Source organism: Stegostoma tigrinum, chromosome 28 (genome assembly GCF_030684315.1).
Source record: "Stegostoma tigrinum isolate sSteTig4 chromosome 28, sSteTig4.hap1, whole genome shotgun sequence".
In the NCBI taxonomy this organism is placed as follows: domain Eukaryota; kingdom Metazoa; phylum Chordata; class Chondrichthyes; order Orectolobiformes; family Stegostomatidae; genus Stegostoma; species Stegostoma tigrinum.
Genome location: NC_081381.1, coordinates 25,515,285 through 25,535,190, shown reverse-complemented (window position 1 = coordinate 25,535,190; position 19,906 = coordinate 25,515,285). Strand labels below are relative to the sequence as shown.

Genomic DNA, 19,906 nt, shown 5'->3' with positions numbered 1-19,906 from the left:
CTCCTTTATTTTCTGTATCACATGTAGGACTTTAAGGCATGGAAAAATGCAGTAAAAGTTAGATACACAGGCAAGTCTACATTATATTTCCCAACTAGACTATATGCTTAAATGCAGAAAATAGATACACTTAGTCAGTTCTGAACCTCAGAACAGACAATCTATTTAGTGATGATGGAATAATTTGAGTAATTTGTATTCAGATTAATGCTTGGATATTGTTGGGACAATATTCAGACAGAATCTTAGCTTGCTATGTAGCAAAAGGAGCAACGTTGTTGGCCCGAGTGTCAAATAATCCACATCCTTAATCTGATTCACAGAATGCTGCACATGGTAAAGATTAACAAAAAGACATCCATCAGAAAGGGAGGGGCCACAGAGCAAATGCAAGAGAGGTTCACCAAGTTAATCCCTGGTCTTGTGGAATTGTTTTATGAGGAGAGATTGAGGAAACTAGGCCTCTATTCTCCACAGTATTGAAGAATGAGAGGACTTACAAATGGATATGGATAGAATGTTTCCCTTTGGCAAGTCTACAGCTACAATAACTTGTGCTCAGGGTAAATTGGGAGGCCATTTAATACTGAGTTGAGAAATTTCTTCACTTAACGTGGTGAATCTCTGAAATTCTCTAGAAGGCTGTGTAAATTCAATCATTGTGCAGGTTCAAGGCAGAGATTTGTAGGTTTCTGAAGCCGAATGACATTAAGGGATTTAGAGGGAGTGCGGGCAAGTGACATCACCAAGACAATCATTCATGATCTAGACTGGCAGGGCAGGCTTGTTAGGCAGAGTAGCCTACTTCTGTTGTTAACATAATAAATGTAATGGTACGAATGACTAAAAGGATTGAAAGAAAAAGATGGTTGACTTGTTTGTTGGCTCAGTTGATTGAACTCTTACCTGAGATAGGAAGTTGTGGATTGAAGGGCCATTCCATCAGATAAATTGGAGTTGTCACTCCAACGCAGGTGACATGCTCCATTGTCACATGCTGACTTTTAGATGAATATTTAAATGAGGTAGAATTCGTTCATTCAAGTGCACTTTAAAGCATTGTAATATTGAAGAACAAGGGTGTTCTTCCTGATATGACGACTATCCATTCCCCAATGGACAACATGAAATTATTTACTGTTCCTGTATGTCAAGCTTTGTTCTACAGTGATTGATCACAAATGCACTGTGCCTGTTCCTGCACTTGAAAAAGTAACTTATTGGCATCGTGCAATGTCTTGAAGTGATAAAAGGTGGTATTTAAATGCAAATATTTTTGGACATAACGATTGGCAGCAAGCTCCTCGCAGTTATTAATGTCAATGTTGCTGTGCTTCAAGGTTTCTTTGAAGTGTTTTCTTTGACCTCCTATGGGATGTTGGCCTTTTGATAGTTGAAAAAAATAGCAGCCAGCAGGGAAAGACCAAATGGCCACAGTCTGTCCAAGTTGATTTTGCAGGAGTTTTGTCTAAATGCTTGTGGAGATTAGTTGAAGAACAGATAACAGCAAATAATGTCTACTCATTTTTAGAGGAACGTAGCCCATGAGGCTTGATAGATGTAGAGCTCTGCAAGAGTTACTGAACTTGAAATGTGTTCTCTCTGCACAGATGCAGCCAGACCTGTTGAATCTCCAACACGATCTATTTTCATTTTAGATCTACAGTCTCCAGAGTATTTTGTTTATATATTTTTGATAGTTGTAAATACAAAATCTTCCAGTAGGAAAAAATATACTGTGCCCATGGACCTCTTCCCCATGAGGAGACCCACAGAGGAACACATGCCACTCGCTGCATTGTCGGTGACGCCATCGCGCACGCCAGAGACCCCGCCTGCCGCTCTCCCGATGACGTCGTCGGGCATTTTCCTTCCCCTCCCCCCACCCCGCAAAAAAATCCCAGCAGCGATTGCGGTGAAAGGGCTCGCGCCTCCGGGATTTTTAAAAAAATCTCTATTATAATTAAATCTTACCCCGTAAGTTAAGCACGCGGGGCTGTGAAGGGGACCTGTCCGGGAGCGGTTTGGATTTTTAAATTCGCCGCCCTGTGATATATTTTCGAGTGGATGGATGTGTTGGCTGTGCCGCCAAGCAACGGCGCCATTTTGTTGTGAGGGGTCGCAGCGCGCCGACTGTTGCCGCTAGGCCGCCATTATTGTGGGGGGCAGAAGCTGGGACTAGGTCATGCCCAAGTCGTGTGCTGCCTATAATTGTACCAATAGGTACAGCAGCAAGAACAAGGAGCTCACCTTCCACAGGTAAATCCGCTGGGCATCAAGAACAACAATTTGTATTGAGAGTGAATAATCATTGGATATGATGAACTTTGTTAGAAATAATTAATTGTCTGTAGATAACTAATCAACCTATGTGTACGAATACTGTCATTACCGACCAACAGCACATTAGGGACAAGTAACTCAATTGTCACTGTAAAAGAGTTGGGGAGCCAAAACTTCAGTACTATCACCTGTTTTTACTGAGTGGTGTCATTTTGTACAAATATTTAAGCGATTAATATATAGATACAGTAACAGGCATATATGGACAAGAAACTAACCTATCACGGGTAAATCAGATAGGCACCCAAAATACTGTACGGTTCATCAATGTACGTGTATATAACTGATCATGCCTGTCAAATTTATGGTAATTGTTTTAGGAAATAAGAAGCAGGAGAGATAAAGGGGGACCAGTAAATGTGATCATGTTTGGATATTCAGAAGATATTCAATAATGTACCCCAAATAAGGCTGCTTAATAAGATGAGCCCATGGTGTTGGGGTAGTGTCTTAGCGTGGATAGAGGGCTGGCTAACTGACAGCAAACAGAAAGATGGCTAAAGTGAGCATTTTCAGGATGGCAGCTAGTGGAATCCCACAGGGATCAGTGCTGAGGCCGCATTTTCTACAATATATAATAATGACTTTGATTAGGAAAGTGAATGCACTATTGCCAGATTTGTGGGTGACTCAAAAATTGGTGGAAAATTAAGTAGTAAGGATGACAGAAAGAGGCCTCAGAGGGATGTAGATCGGTTAAGTGAGTGTGCGAAATCTTGGCAGATGGAATGTAATTGTGGGAAAATAGAAGGTAAGAAGAATAGAAAACTGAATGTTAATAATATTATTATATTTTGGAAAATGTGCTGCAGCTTTCTGCAGTGTGACGGATTTGCGGATCTTCGAGCATGAATCGTAAAACACTAGCATCCAAGTCGGGTGAGTAACAAGAAAGGCAAATGAAGAGGGGTGACTGGACCCCAAATGTTAACTCTGCTTTCTCTCCAAAAATAGTGCCAGAACTGCTGGGTTTCTCGAGCAATTTCTGTTTTTGTTTTGAATTCCCAGCACCCACAGTTCTTTGTTTTATGTTAATGCAATTGAACTGTTAGCCTTTATACAAAAGAACTGGGGCATGAAAATAGTGAGGTCTCGTTAAAACTGCAAGGCAAGAGTCAGACCACACCTGCAATGCTCGAACAGTTCTGATTCCCTTATCATAGGAAACATGCTCTGACATTGGAGATGGTCCAGAGAAGGTTCACTGTGTAGATTCGAGGTATGAAGGACAAATATCTCAGGAAGCCTACTGGAATAGAACAGCATTTATTGTTGAACACCAAAATAGAGTCACACCTTGTGGCATAAGTAAACTAATCCCAGTCTGGGACAGAATTCGGCAAACCATTCCCGGGTCCTTTTTTTTTGTCCCTGGGCCTGTTTTACATATTTTTAATGAACCTGTTCAGCGATGTTTTTACACCATTTGGAGCAAGTGGGACTTGAACCCAGGCCTCCTAGTTCAGAGATAGGGACATTACCAGTGCACAACAACAGCACTCCTGGGTCTGTTTTTTACCCTTTATTATACCTGGAAGTGTTATCACACAACTGAGTGGCTTTCCCACCACCAAATCACTATGACTTTTTTTTTGTAATCATTAACTGCCACCAGTAAATCACCTGTGTGGCCAATTAGAAATTTACCTGTAAAGATTAAGATTAAGATTGACAAGTCGCCAGGCCCGGATCAGATTTGTCCTCGGCTGCTTTGGGAAGCGAGAAATGCAATTGCTTCGCCACTTGCGAAGATCTTTGCATCCTCGCTCTCCACTGGAGTCGTACCTGAGGACTGGAGAGAGGCAAATGTAATTCCTCTCTTCAAGAAAGGAAATGGGGAAACCCCCGGCAATTATAGACCGGTAAGTCTCACGTCTGTCGTCTGCAAGGTGTTAGAAAGGATTCTGAGGGATAAGATTTATGACCATCTGGAAGAGCATGGCTTGATCAAATACAGTCAACATGGCTTTGTGAGGGGTAGGTCATGCCTTACAAACCTTATCGAGTTTTTTGAGGATGTGACTAGAAAAGTTGATGAGGGTCGAGCTGTGGATGTGGTGTATATGGACTTCAGTAAGGCATTTGATAAGGTTCCCCATGGTAGGCTCATTCAGAAGGTCAGGAGGAATGGGATACAGGGGAACTTAGCTGCTTGGATACAGAATTGGCTGGCCAACAGAAGACAGCGAGTGGTTGTAGAAGGAAAATATTCTGCCTGGAAGTCAGTGGTGAGTGGAGTTCCACAGGGCTCTGTCCTTGGGCCTCTACTGTTTGTAATTTTTATTAATGACTTGGACGAGGGGATTGAAGGATGGGTTAGCAAGTTTGCAGACGACACAAAGGTCGGAGGTGTCGTTGACAGTGTAGAGGGCTGTTGTAGGCTGCAGCGGGACATTGACAGGATGCAGAAATGGGCTGAGAGGTGGCAGATGGAGTTCAACCTGGATAAATGCGAGGTGATGCATTTTGGAAGGTCGAATTTGAAAGCTGAGTACAGGATTAAGGATAGGATTCTTGGCAGCGTGGAGGAACAGAGGGATCTTGGTGTGCAGATACATAGATCCCTTAAAATGGCCACCCAAGTGGACAGGGTTGTTAAGAAAGCATATGGTGTTTTGGCTTTCATTAACAGGGGGATTGAGTTTAAGAGTCGTGAGATCTTGTTGCAGCTCTATAAAACTTTGGTTAGACCGCACTTGGAATACTGCGTCCAGTTCTGGGCGCCCTATTATAGGAAAGATGTGGATGCTTTGGAGAGGGTTCAGAGGAGGTTTACCAGGATGCTGCCTGGACTGGAGGGCTTATCTTATGAAGAGAGGTTGACTGAACTCGGTCTCTTTTCATTGGAGAAAAGGAGGAGGAGAGGGGACCTAATTGAGGTATACAAGATAATGAGAGGCATAGATAGAGTTGATAGCCAGAGACTATTTCCCAGGGCAGAAATGGCTAGCACGAGGGGTCATAGTTTTAAGCTGGTTAGTGGAAAGTATAGAGGGGATGTCAGAGGCAGGTTCTTTACGCAGAGAGTTGTGAGAGCATGGAATGCGTTGCCAGCAGCAGTTGTGGAAGCAAGGTCATTGGGGTCATTTAAGAGACTGCTGGACATGTATATGGTCACAGAAATTTGAGGGTGCATACATGAGGATCAATGGTCTGCACAACATTGTGGGCTGAAGGGCCTGTTCTGTGCTGTACTGTTCTATGTTCTATGTTCTAAAGCCCATTATGGACAATGCAGTGGATCTGTTTTATGTATTTTCCTAATCAACGTGCTCGATGGTGTTATTACACATATCTAGAGAAGATAGGACTTGAACATTGACCTGCTGGTTCAGAGGTAGGGACACTGACAGTACACCATTAGAGCCCTGTCGTGGGTGGTCTGTGTTTTTTTTTCTAATTATCCTGTTCAGAGATGTGCTACACACCTCTGGAGCAGGTGGGACTTCAACCCAGGTCTTCTGGTCCAGACGTAGGGACATGAACACTGCTCCACAAGAGAACCGGAGTTTTATAGAGGGCTCAAGTGATAAGTTCTGGCTGGGCAGCCCATTCCCTTTTACCAAGGGAATCCATGCTGTTTGAGCTCCACGGGAAGGTTAATTAGTGATTTCCCATGGGTGGCGTCCTCTGAGTCCAAAGGCTCCCCTTGCACCTGTGACAGTGAGGTGTTTTGTGCCACTTTGCCCAAGTCCCCATGCCTGTTGCTGTCTGGATCTGATCGGGGATGTATAATTAGGAGGTAAATTTCCCTCGTGAAGACGAATGAAGCGCTGTAGGGGCCTTGTCCTCAGCGGCGTGACTATCAAAACAATCATCCTTATGAAGTGTTCTTGCTGAAGGTGGCGCACGTGATTTTTTTTTCATGTGGTCTTCTGTCAGCTTTGGCCATGTATAATACCAGTCCTTTTATTTCTAAAAAGCTAACCCCTGGGATCCCCGGAGAGCCAACGACTAAATTCCTTCAGTGGACCATTTGTCCCCCCACCCTGTAATTTTTGAGACCTAGCGAAAAACTTTGACTCTGTTGTGCTCCTTGGAATTGAAATCAATAACACGTAAGGGCTCCCCAGTGCATGTGCCCAATCTCGCCTTGGTGTCTTGCAGGCTTAAATGCAAGATGCCCCATTTGAGTTTCCTAAAGGTTTTCCCCCTACATTAGGTATAGCAGCACCTGTGTCTACCTCCATGTCTAGGTGGTGGAAATTTACCTGGAGTTTTATCTTAATTGGGGCTACACTGGGACCAATTATGTAATTTAGCTGGTATCACTTCTTGAAGCTCATGCTGATTTATTTGCAAATCCCTGTCTTGAGGTTGCTTTGTCCTTTGGCCTGTGTAGTCCACGTATTGCCTGTTTTGGTAACTTTGTCTGGAGTGAACACAAGTGCGAAATGGAGGTTCTTGCTCCTCGCTGTATTGTGGAGAAACTCCCCATTCAATGCTGGAACTTGTGGCTTCTGAGCCCAATTGCACTTCCTTGGCTACAAGTGAGGGTCACAAGTTTTGTTCACTCGTGTCTATGCTGTCTGATACGGGGTTGCCCAAGGTTGAGGACAATACCATCTAGGGACACCTGAAACTCCTGAGCCCCTTTTTCACAGGAAAGGGCCTGTTCTGTGGCTTTCTTGAAATCCAGATCTGTATTTTCCTTTGGGTCACAATGTCATTAATTGCACAAACTAAGTGAACCTTTAACATTCCTGAAGTGCTGACCTCTCCTCAGTGTTCCACTGATTTTTGCAGTCTTGTCAAAAATTCAGTAACTAGTTCCCCAGGGAGTCTATTTGCTGCATTAAATCTGTAACACTGAACTGTTACAGATGGTTTGGGGTCATAACAGTCCCCTACTATATTTATTAGTTCACCAAAAGATTTTGATCCGGGGACTGCCGGGAAGGTAAAACTCAATGATGTGGAAAGTCAGGGTCTCACAAGAACTGCGGAGAATGAAAGTATAATTTTTTTTCAATGTGCTGGACCAATCTCCCCCAGCTGTATCATAAGGTTCCAGTTTCCCAAACGGTGGCATTTTCAGTACTTTCCCATCACAGCCTTACCACATTTGATGAAAGGCAAGGCTATCCAAAACTTTACTGTCATCGTGGAAGAAATATCTCCGGAAGCCCAACTGGAATAGATCCACGACTCGTGACATAGATAGACTAATCCCAGCCTGGCTCAGACAGTTCTACAAACCCGTCCCTAGGGATACTCGTACTCAAACAGCTCCACGGGAAGAATAGTCAGTGATTCCTCAAGGGCCTTCTGGGGTTATCACAGGAGGGATTTCCTTATGAGATGTTGAGGAGGTTGGGCTCATACTCGTTGAAGTTTAGAAGATTGAGGAAAAAGACTTATTGAAACATATACGATTTTACGGGTCCTGACGGGATAATTGCAGAGAGATTCTCACCTTGTCGGAGGTTCTGGGACCAGACGGCAAAATCTCAGAATTGTGGCTGTACCATTTAAGGATTTAGTTTTCTCTGAGGGTAGTGTATGTATGGAATTCCTTGCCATGGAAGGCTGTCGAGGCAGTGTTAAGTATGCTTAAAGCTAAGATAGATTTTTGATCAGCAAGGGAATGCAACATTATGAGAATGTGGCAGAAAAGTGACATTGAAGGTTACCAGATCAGCCATGATCTCATTGAAGGGTAGAGCTGTCCAGATGGGCCAAATAGTCTATGTCTGCTCCTGTGACATATGGTCTGATTGCCTTAATTTGTATAAAGCTATTTGTAAGAATACGGTGTAACTACCAAGACATCAGGAAGAAGTAATTTAATTGTCCTCAGCAAATTAGACAATTTTGAACCAATAATATTAATAACCAAAGTGTATGGATATCCTGAACAAAGGCAGAATACAGGCATTTTAAGAAATAATTAGTCAACTCAGTGTAAAAATACTGGTATAAATCACTGTCGGCGTTACAGAAAGAAGTAGCTCACAAGTCAAGGGTAAATTAGCCAGTGGTCCTGGATGTTAATAATCAGGCATTGTACATACAATGAGTGAAGTTGTCTTGTCTGATTGAATTTTATAAACAGTGCCATTATGCTCTGGAATGCATGCATCAAGAGGTGTTTGGAAGCAGGTCAGTTGCAAGCTTGAAAATAAAATTCAATATACTTTAGATGATGGGAAACTTGCAAGGGTCAAGGGAGTGTAGTGTAACTAGTTGGATAACCTTTTCGAAGTGCTGGAATAGCCATGGTGAACCCAATGGCCTGTTATTGTGATTTAGGATTCAATGAATTAATGGACAGAATTAAACTTATAACTATCAACAGATTGAGCATTTCACCTGTTACAGATAGTTGATAGGGATCAGCATAATTAGTTTTGATCCTAACAAAGTGCAGTCATTTTTGTACAAGTAATTAATTAATTGTTTTAAGAAAGTGTATAACACGTCAAAGACATTAAGCCACTTTCCAGAGGCCAGTCAGCTTGGATTGTAGAACACTAGCGTTGAGGGTGAGCAGCTACCAATGTACTAAATTAACTTGTAAACAACTGAGAGTTGGTAGCAAATTATATGAATAATTTCCCCAGAAAATTATAAAATTAACAACTTATACTGTGGCTGTATAACATTCTGTTAATTTGGACAACTACATTTCGTGACTGTGAAGTCACAAAATGCCGAGGTCGTAAATAGGAGCATGAAAAAGAGACAAAGTTAGTGGATAAATTGGATTGATGGTTGAGGAGACAGGAAAAGAATGCTGGGGATAATTGAGGGTACAAATGGTGGGAGGGAGAGCGTGATAATCCAGAATCCAGTTTGTGGCTGGAAGAAGGTAAAACCCGTTGTTTAATGTTGTATTGTTTCTTTCCTTGATAATCTTTCCCTGTCACTTAGGTTTCCCTTCAGTAAGCCGGACTTACTGACGCAGTGGATGAACAATGTCGGAAGAGCAGAGTTCAAGCCTAACCAACATACTGTTATTTGCTCTGAGCATTTCAAACCAGAGTGTTTCAACACTTGGGGCAACCGAAAAAATCTGAAACATAATGCTGTACCCACAGTCTTCAGCTACTCTGAGATTATGAAGGTACAGTATGAATGTTGTTCTACCCTCTCGCATAGCTTCAATTTCATTTCTTCACTGTTAGCGGCCTGCTGCCCAGATTCATTCTCAAAATTTGTCTGCCTCTCCTCCCTTGGCGCTTACCTCATAATTTGTCCTAATATCTCCTTACATAACTCAGTCTCAAATTTTGTTTGATAATTTTCCCTTGAAATACCATGGGATGCTTTAGAACATCAAAGGCATTGTTACTTCAACAACAACTTGACTTGGTTGGGTTTGAGTGGCCCAGAGGAATAAACACTGGCTTTTTGCCTCTGGGTCCAGGTTTGTAAACTATATCAATAGGGTGAAAGGTTCCACTGGCTACAAGGGTCCTGAGGCAAACAGTGTTGGCCTTACCAACCAATTCCTGGAGGCCCATTGTGAGACTGTGGGATGGCTGGTGTGCCGATGTGCTCCAATGAGATTGGGCTTTAGGGGGAGCTGCACTGTAATAGCTATGTGGCCTCCAATGCCGAATCTTTTTTCTGACAATTCAAGTGAGAGATTTTCACGTTCAAATACCTCTTTATTGTGAAATGGTTCCATCTTTCTTGGCTATCACTCCTGCTCACTTTCAGTGCCCCAGATAGGTGCATTGCATGGGTTGGACATTGACTTGATTGTCCTGTGATGCTGATACAATTGAACAGCCTATCTCAAGTCACTGTTGACTGAAGAATGTGTGTTTTTGCAAAGGACCATAGGATGAGTGCCCTTGGAATCCATACCTGAATCATGTCTTTTTTGAATGAAGCTTTTTGTCTGTTCTGCCCTTCATTTTTAGTGTCCTGTTCCAATGTTTGATTTTTTTTGTTCTTTCAGCAAAGACATCGAGCAAGGAAGAAGTTGAAAACAGCCACAGATGTGTCAAAGCCAGAAGTAACAGAAGAGAGGGTTGAGACGGTGCGTATATGATTTAGTTGCAACATTTCAGCCTAGAGTGTTTTGATACTTGGAACCAAATACTTGACCAGGTGGGCAATGACAGCCAGATTTGACACAGATGGGGATGCTGTGGTAGCATTGTCACACCTTAGCCAAAAATCATGGAACTAAGACCTGCAACAATAACTTCTTATAATCAAGGTTGAGACTCCAGGGATCCCTGAGGGTGTGTTGTACTGTCAGAGGGACCAACTCTTAAATGAGGTGCCTTCTCAGATGGATGTAAGCAGAATTCATGGTATTATTTCAAACACAGTCGCGGGAATTCTGTCCAGTGTCCTGGCTAATATCTGTTCCTAAAATAAGATTATTAAAATAAATCATCTGGTTATTATTGCTGTTTGTGAGAACTTGCTGCACTTAAATTGGCTGCATCACCCCGCCCCACTGCAGGAAGACTTAAATATTACTTTGACTGTAAAGCACTTTGGGAAGTCCAATGGATACAAAAGGGACTACAGAAATGCGAGTCTTGTTTTCACTCATGGGTGCCACCTCTTGAGATTCTTCACAATGTGAACTAGTTATCCGAACTGAGAGACAGCAAGATCTGCCGAGGCAGGAGTCAGATAACACAGTGTGAACCTGGAGGAACACAGCAGGCCAGGCAGCATCGGAGGAGCAGGAAAGTTGATATTTTGGTTCAGAAATGGGGGAGGGGGAAGGGAGCTCCAAAATAAAGAGAGAGAGGAGGGGTGGGGGCTGGGGAAGGTAGTTGGGATGGTGATAGGTGAATGTAGGAAGGGAGTAGTGGTGTTTGGTCAGTGAGATGGGAGGGGCGGATAGGTAGGAGAGATGATGGACCGGCAGTGTTACGTCAAGGAAGTGGGGATGAAAGGGAGGGTTGGTCATGGGATCAGGCCAGGGTTAGGAGATTTTGAAACTGGTGAAATCCACATTTAGGCCATTTGAGCAGTAGGCTCCTGAGGCGGAATGTGAGGTGCTGGTCCTCCAGTTTCTGGGTGGTGTCACTGTGACACTGGAGGAAGCCCAGGATAGACATGTTACCCAGGGAGTGTGACGGGGAGTTGTATTGGTTTGTGACTGGAAGGTGTTATCGTTTGTTGCAAACTGAGCGCAGGCGCTCTACAGTGCGGTATCCGAGCTTCCGTTTAGTCTCACCAATGTGGAAGAGGCCACATCGGGAGCAGTGGATGCAATAGACTACGTTGATGGATGTGCAGGTGAACCTCTATGTGGTCTCGCATCCACTGCTCTCAATGCGCCCTCTCCCCACCCCCAGCCTCATCTCATCCCCACCTCCTTGACTAGACTCAACCTGTCCATCTTCTCTCCCACCTATCCGCTCCTTCCACCTGACAGACCAATCATTCTTTGTATTTCCCTTTCCCCACAATTACATAGAATTACCTCATTTGTATTGCATAAAACTGAGCATTTGGCCCAGCTGCTCCATGACAGTATTAATGCAACACACAACTCTCCTCCAACCCTCTCTATCTCTCCAAATCAACATCTGCTTCTGTTATTTATTTCTTGGCTAAATAGCCCTTAAATTCATCTCTGCTATCCTGATTTTACTAGGCCTATAATATTTACCCTCAGCAGTCCACAGAATACGTTGCTGAGTTAAAGTGGGAATTCTTTCAAATTTTTAATTATAAAAATATATTTTAAAAATTATCTACAAACACATAGCCCTCAAACCATTCTGTACAGTCTTTGTGGAGAATAAAATTAGACACAAACACAATCTAAAGATGTGCAGGTTAGGTGGATTGGCTGTGCTACATTGTCCTGTAGTAGCCTAAAATGCACGGGCTCGGTGGATAGCTGCGGTAAATGCAGGATAATGGACATAGGCTGGGAGGCTGGGATGTTGTTCAGAGGGTCAGTGCAGATTGTCTTTTTCCGTACTGTGAGGAATTCTGTAAAAGACACATTGGAATTTTCAATCCTTCAGAGCTACCGTGCAGTTGTAAAACCAAAGGCAGTTTTAACTCGTACAGGAAAAATATATACGTACATTTTGAGGTAACAAGGGTGCGAACAACTAAATGAACCTTTGGTGTAGTTCAGCAAAAAAATAGTAGTCTTTGCCACTAGATGGTGGTCTTTCCCCATTGCGCCTTGGCAGCAGCTGCACCAAGCCTTAGTGTGTCCCTTTACATACAGTCCTGGGCCTTGAAATGTGCCTGTCAGAAACACTCATTCGAGGTCAACTTTTTACACTGGAAGACCAACAACTCCGGGCAGACCAAAGAGTGTCTTTCACCAATTTGATCATCCTCCAGGCACAGTCAGTGTTTGTCACGGTGTGTGACCTGCACAAAGCACAGAGTCCTGTGTCACAGAGATGCTAGGGACGGACCCCAACAATTCTGTCAATGTGCCTTTTCAATTTCTATTCCCTGAGAGATGACCTAAGATCTTCACCCTAACTTCATTTTCAACAACCAGAGAGATGCCTTTTATTTCATGCAGTTTGGCTGGATTTAGATGGATGACGCAAAAATTGGTGATGTTGTTAAAAGCAAGAAAGATGTTCTCAGGCTACAGTCTGGTATTAATCAGCTGGTAAATTGGGCAGAGTAGTGGCAGATGGAATTTAATCCTGATAAGTGTGAGATATATATTGGAAGCTCAAATAAGGGAAGGATATGTGCAACATCTGGTCGGGTCTTGGGGAGTCCTGAAGAACAAAGGGACCTTGGTGTACCAGTCGCTAGATCCCTGAAGGTGTCAGCACAGGTAGACAGGGCAGTGAAGAAGACACATAGGATGGTTACCTTCATTAGCTGCAGTGTAAACTTTAGGAGGAAGGAAACCTTGTTACAATTTCAGTATGCATTGGCTAGGCTGCAGATGGAATACTGTGTGCAATTCTGGTCGCCACACTATTGGAAGGACATGATTGCATTGGAGAAGGTACAGAGTAGATTCATCACGATGTAGCCTGGAATGGAAAGGCTCAGCTATGAGGAGTGACTAGATAGACTGGGTTTGTTTTCCCTGGAGCAGACGAGGCTGAGGGGAGATCTGATTGATGTCAAAATTGTGAGAGGCATAGTCAGATTAGATTGTGAAAACCTCTTTTCCCATAGCAAAAGTGGAATAGGGTGTGAGAATGTATAGTCCAGGTAGCTGTGGGAGTTGGTGGGTTTATAGTAGAACAGTAACAAAAGTTTCATGGAAAATCTCAGCAGGTCATTAGAAATCACAGAATCCCTACAGTGTGGAAACAGGCCATTTGGCCCAACAAATCCACACCGCCCCTTTGAAGAGCATCCCTGCCAGATCCATTATCCCACTCATGATTTCCCATGTCTAACCCAAACATCCCTGGGCACTGTGGGCAATTTAGCATGGCCAGTCCACCTACCCTGCATATCTTTGGACTGTGGGAGGAAAATGGAGCATCGAGGAAACCCATGCAGACACTGGGAGAATGTGCAATCTCCATACAGTTACCCAAGGCTGGAATTGAATCTGGGCCCCTGGCACTGAGGCAGCAGTGCTAACCACTGAGCCACCGTGCCACCCATAACCCTGGGGTCATCTGGGAGATGATCCTGGGACCTCTCACATGCCAAAACTGCACAATACCCAAAGTGAAAATCCTACCCCTAGACTGGCAGCATCTGTCAAGAAAAAATCAAAGTTAACATTTTGGCTCTGGTGACCCTTCCTCAGAACTCCGAAATGTCCACCTTCTTCTTAAACCTACAATTCCCCAGCACTGTTGTCAACAGGCCCCTCAACTGGGTATGACCCATTTCCTGCACTTCTGCCCTCACTCCCTGTCTTCCCTCCCACAACAGTGATAGGGATTCCCTTGTCCTTACCTATCACCCCACCAGCATCCACATCCAGAATATCATCAGATTCCATTTCTGCCACCTCCAGCGAGATGCCACCACCAGACACCTATTCCTCTCCCCTCCCTTGTCCACCTTCTGCAGGGACCGTTCCCTCTGCGACACTCTGGTCCACTCTTCTTTCACCTCCAACATCCCCACAGCACCTTCCCCTGCAACCAGTGAAGGTGCAACACTTGCCCATTTACCTCCTCCCTTCCCTGTATCCAAGGGCCCAAATATACCTTCCAGGTGAAGCAGCACTTCACCTGCACTTCCCAGAATCTAGTCTACTGCATTCTCTGATCACAATGTGGTCTCCTCTACACTGGGGAAATGAAGCGTAGACTGGGTGACCACTTTGCAGAACATCTACGTTCTGCTTGCAAAAAAGACCCTGAGCTACCTGTTGCCTGCCACTTTAACACACCGCCCTGTTCCCCAGCCAGTATCTGTTTCAGGCTTGCTGCGGTGTTCCAGTGAAGGTCAACGAGAGCTGCAAGAACAACGCTTAATTTTCTGCTTATGGACCCTGCAGCCCTCTGGACTCAATATTGAGTCCAATAATTTTAGGTGCTAAACCCTCCTATGTCCTGCCCCCCTGCCCCACACACCAGGTCTTGTTACCACATATCCTGCCATTATACATTACCTATTGTTAGTCACTAACAGTCCCCATTAACAACTATTCACCCTCCTAGCCAGATCGTTATCAACTCCTTTGTCTATCCAACTGTTCTTTTCTCTCTTCGAGCCCTATCCTTTATCTCATTGTTTACTCTCTACTCCAGTCTCCTTCCTTTTTTTCCAAATAAACCAGTTTTCCATGTACCATTAATTCTGAGGAAGGGCCACTAGACCCGAAACATTAACTCTGATTTTTCCTCACGGATGTTGTCGGATGCTGTCAGACTTGAAGAGCTTTTCCAGCAACTTCTATTTCTGTCTTGGACTAAACTGGAAACTAGGATAAGAATAATTAGGTATTTATTTTTGATTCATGCAGACTTGATGGGCTCAAGGGTCTTTTGCTGTGCTATAGATCTCTATGACTCAGTGCTAACTTTATTCCAGGAAACTGCTGATCCACTGTCGAGCTGTTTGTGTGTGTTGTCACTGCACCACCTAGTGGTGGTATTTGTAACAAACACAGCCTTATCTGTGACCCTTAAAATTCCAATAAGATCGTCTTGTCTGGCAATGGAGGGTTTGCAACGAAGGTTTACCAGACTGACTCCTGGATTGCAGGGCTGATAACTGGTCAGGACTATATTCACTGGACTTTAGAAGGTTGAGAGGAGTCTCATAGAAACCTATAAAACTTGAACTGGTCTAGGCAGGGTCAACATAGGAAGGATGTTGCTGACAATCAGGGAGCCCAGAACCAGGGGTTGTAGGCTAAGAACACAGGATGGGGCATTTAGGACCTGAGATGAGGAGAAATTTCTTTACTCCAAGAATGGTGACCCTGTGAAATTCTCTGCCACAGAAATTGATGCAAAAACCTTGAATGTTTACAAGAAGGAGTTAGCCCTCCAGGGCTAAAGGGATCAATGGGTAATGGGGAGAAAGTGGAAACATGATACTGAACTGGATGATCAGCCATGATCATGTTGAATGGAAGTACAATTTCAAAGCCGGACTGACCGACTAACTACTCCTGCTCCTATTTTCTGTGGTTCTGTGAGAACAAAGATTCCTGGATACAATGTTGATACCATCTGAATCGTAAAGATTGTGGGGAAGCTTTACTTTTTCTTCCTTTATTCATTCACAGGTTGAGGGTGTTGCTGGCTAGGCCAGCTTTATTGCCTGACTCAGTTATGAGTCAACCATGTTGCTGTGGGTGTGGAATCACAAGTCGGCCAGACCAGATAAAGAAGGCCGTTTCCTTCCCTAAAGGACATTAGTGAACCAGAGGGTGTTTCCCCCCAACAGATTCTTGGTTGTCATTAGACTCTTAATTCCAGATATTTATTGAATTCAAATTCCACCATCTGCCGAGGCAGGATTCGAACCCAGGTCTCCAGAACATTACCTGGGTCTCTGGATTGATAGCCCAGTAACAGTACCACTAGGCCATTGCTTCCCTGATATGTCATATGTGTCTGGTTCAATTATTACATTTATTCTGTGAACTCATTCTCACTTTTCTGTTCCCTTAGGTGCCCATGGCCACAACAAGCGGAGGGCAGGAGAACCTGCCACAGGCAGTACCAAATAAAGTTGCTGCCTCTGAGGGGAGTGCTGACCACACCTACGCTGCCACCAACCTGGGCATGATGAAGAAGAGGTTGTTTTCTGCCCTGGAGAAAAATGAGAAGCTAAGGAAACGGCTGAAAGTGAAACAGGAGGAGATGAGAAGGATGATGAAGAAGTGGCAGGCAGTCAAAGACGAACTAGAGGATCTGAGAGCCAAAAGTCTGTTGACAGCCAGTGGACTGAACCTCGCAGGCATAGCCCAGCTACAGCGCTGTATGAATTAAATCACTGATTATTTGGAGGACAGTGAGGGGACAACTGGCTGACTCTCCAAGTAGTCCACAAGGCAAAACTGATCGTGTCAACTTATTGACGGAAACAAATTGCAGCAAATTAAGTTTAAAGAGGGAAGTACATATAGTCACCATTGATCTACAATTGATGACAGGGATGTAAATCAAACTGGTCACACTACACCTTGTCTCTCCTCTTTATGGTTGTAACCTGCTGTGCTGTCCTCTTGTTCCCGGGAAGGTTCTCAGCATCCGAGTTGAAAGAAATTTAGCCATTTGAGCCATTGACTGTCACAGGCCATGATGGGTAAGGGAAAGTCCCATGATGATAGACAGCTTGGGATCACAAGCCCTGACCTTTTTGGACGTCGTTTTATGTCCGTAAGAAGCCTTGACATTCAAACTGTGATGTGCTTGCGTACCTGAAGTCCAGTTTGCTTTCTTACATGTGAAATGCTTTGATACTCAAAGTATGAATTCCTTTGCTAATCTTTTGTAATCATCTCCTGGTTTAAGACATGCTTCAAGCTCCTCTCCTGTTAACGTATTTCAGCAAATCACTTGAATACCAACCTCTAGCAGTGAGGATATCTGAACTTTGTACATCAATTCAGGCTACAGATCCCAGGCAGTTTAGTTGGGCCTGTGCTTTTATACCTGTTACCTACCATACTGTTGCTAGTTTCAGTCATAGTGGCTTTTTGACTAAACGGTGTGAAGCATCACATCTCTCTACATCATCCATATAAATGCTGCTGTGAGTTACGTACTGTTCTTCTGTCTGTGGGACTTTGATTACAAATTCGAGCCAGACTAAGAGGATGAAAGAATCCTCTGCCTGCAGGTTCTTACGATTGCTGCAGCCTCCAACCAGCCCACTTCAGAAAGGGGTCTACAGCATAAAACTACTCGTACTAGAGCCCAAGCTCATACTGAACTGATACATTTAGTTTGAGAGGTCACAAGCATGGCAATTGCCTGAAACATATCACTCGGGCGCATCAGGGATTACTACCAGGAGCTTAATTCTGTATTTACTCAGTGCACCAGGAGCTTGACTCTGCATATAACCTGCCACGTATCCAACCTGGCAAGATTTCATGCCTACCCTGATATGGGGTGCAAAAAAATGAAAAACTCTTTCATTTCCTGACACCAAACATCCCTTACACCAATTATAAAGAGAGACACCTAAAATGGGAATTAACAAAGAAAACAGTCAAACTGAAGTGAATAAATGCAGTATCTGCCGCAACCCCATGCTGTGTGAAAACAGGTTGTGGGTTTGATTCTTATCTAGACTGATCTTGGGGTGGCAGTGAGGAGGTGCAACTATGGACCACTCTCCAGGGACTTCTGCTTAAAAATGAGTGATTGTCAGGATCAGGTTGCTATTGCCACATGCTGGTCTTCACTGTTCGAGCAGAGGGATCACACTCACCTCGAGCTGACACCTTCAGGAAATGTCGGGGAAAGAATGGAAAACAAAATAAAACTGAACAAATACCATGAGAACTTTTGAGGCTGTTGTTGTTAATCGCCTGGCATAGTCAAATTACGTCGTCATTGTTTCAGCCTGAAGTTTGTCTTCCTAGTGCATACTTTTAATGACTTATTCATGGGATGTGGGCATTGTTGGCAGAGCCAGCATTTATTCTCCCTGTGACTTAGAGAAAAGAGATATGTTTAGGGTCACTAGAAGTTCCACATTTCTCCCCCCACCTCCCCCAAACTCCTGTCATTGATTACTCAACAGGTCGACTGTGATGCTGCCCCATATCCACAGCTCACCATGTACAAACATACAAGTTAGAAGCAGGAGTATTCCACTCGGCCCCTGAATCTGCTGTGTCAATCAATTAGATCACAGCCTTATCTGTGACCTCACTCTCTAATTTCCTACCAACTTTTTGACCCCCTGTTTAGTCAAGATTATCTCTGTCTTACAGCTGTCTGGGGAACAGAGTTAAAATTTACCCCTATCCACTAGTTCTAGTCTCTCCCTCAAGGGGAAACGCCCTTTCAGACCCACCCTGTCCAGTTGCCTCAGACTTTTCTGTTTCTATAAAATCTCTTTTTCTCCTAAACTCCAGTCAATACAGGTCCACCCTACCCAACCTTTTCTTTATAAGAAAACTAACTGCCCAATCCCAGGTATCAGCTGAGTGAACTTTCTTTGAATTGTTTCTAATGCAGTGAATTCCTTTCTTAAAAATGAGACCAAAACTGTACATAATACAATGCCTCGTACAACGATAGCAATACAACCCAACTTATATATTTCATTCCCTTCCAATAAATGGCAGCGTTTAATTTGCCTTTGTATTCGTTTGCCGTACCTGCCAAGTAATGTTTTGTGATTCATGTATCAGGGCATGTAGACCCCTCTGTACCTCAGAGTCCTGTGGTCTGTCTCCATTTAAATTATATGCTCCTTTTCTTGCCGCCAAAGTGGATGATATTCTTGGATGTAGCACCAATTAAATGTGAAAAAAAATGACGTTAGGCTTGGGGAATGATCCCTTTCCAGAAAACTTGTGTGGTTGATGTTTGCAGAGAGCAGTATTAAGGTGAGCAATGTATTCACTCCATGGAAAGCGAAGACCAAAATCAGCAACAACATCCGAAATCAAAACCCGCTCCTACTGATGTCTACTGAAAGCTTTGCAAGGGGGTTAAATGGATAACTCAGCTCCTACCGGCATGTTGGCTGAATGGTCTGCCCCATTTGCTTCAATGAGTTATTCGCTGACAGACTTGTGATTAAATCTTCAACCACTGCAATCTGTATCTAGTCTTTGTGAATAATTCAGTTCCGAATGAAGTTAGTTTTTTTTTCTGCTGACAAAGTGAGCCAGAGTAAATATGAATCCGTGAAATAATGTTTGAGGACTTTGTTCATTTTGGCTAGTTTCCACTGGAGGGCACTGCTATCTTGTTGCAATGTCAAAGTGAACAGCAGATGGAGCTCAATCATTATTTTCTTTAAAGTAGACTATCATTTCATGGAACATAGAACAGTACAGCACAGGAACAGGCACCTGAGCCACCATGTCTGCAAGCCATGATGCCATTCTAAACTAAAACATCCATTTGCACACGGTTCAGCTCCCCTATTCCTTAACTTCTGTTTCTTTTGCCAATTATTTTAAACGTGCTCCCTTCTTGATCCTTTCACAAGCTAGCAGGAACAGTTTCTCGTTATCTATTCCATCCAG

At 43.7% G+C, this 19,906-nt stretch overlaps 1 protein-coding gene across 2 annotated transcripts; it reads left to right on the top strand.

The window, feature by feature from the left end:
- The first annotated feature begins 1,896 nt into the window (after positions 1–1,896).
- thap3 (THAP domain containing, apoptosis associated protein 3) lies at positions 1,897–19,458 on the top strand. Of its 2 annotated transcripts, XM_059638050.1 has the most exons (5): positions 2,171–2,259; positions 3,156–3,222; positions 9,217–9,409; positions 10,253–10,333; positions 16,359–19,458. In XM_059638050.1, the coding sequence occupies exons 3-5, from the start codon at positions 9,254–9,256 to the stop codon at positions 16,677–16,679; spliced, it is 558 nt and encodes a 185-aa protein (XP_059494033.1). In that variant the 5' UTR covers positions 2,171–2,259; positions 3,156–3,222; positions 9,217–9,253; the 3' UTR covers positions 16,680–19,458. The 2 variants fall into 2 exon arrangements, with proteins under 2 accessions (XP_048416961.1, XP_059494033.1); XM_048561004.1 differs by lacking the exon at positions 3,156–3,222 and having other exon boundaries at positions 1,897–2,259.
- The last annotated feature ends 448 nt before the right edge of the window (positions 19,459–19,906 follow it).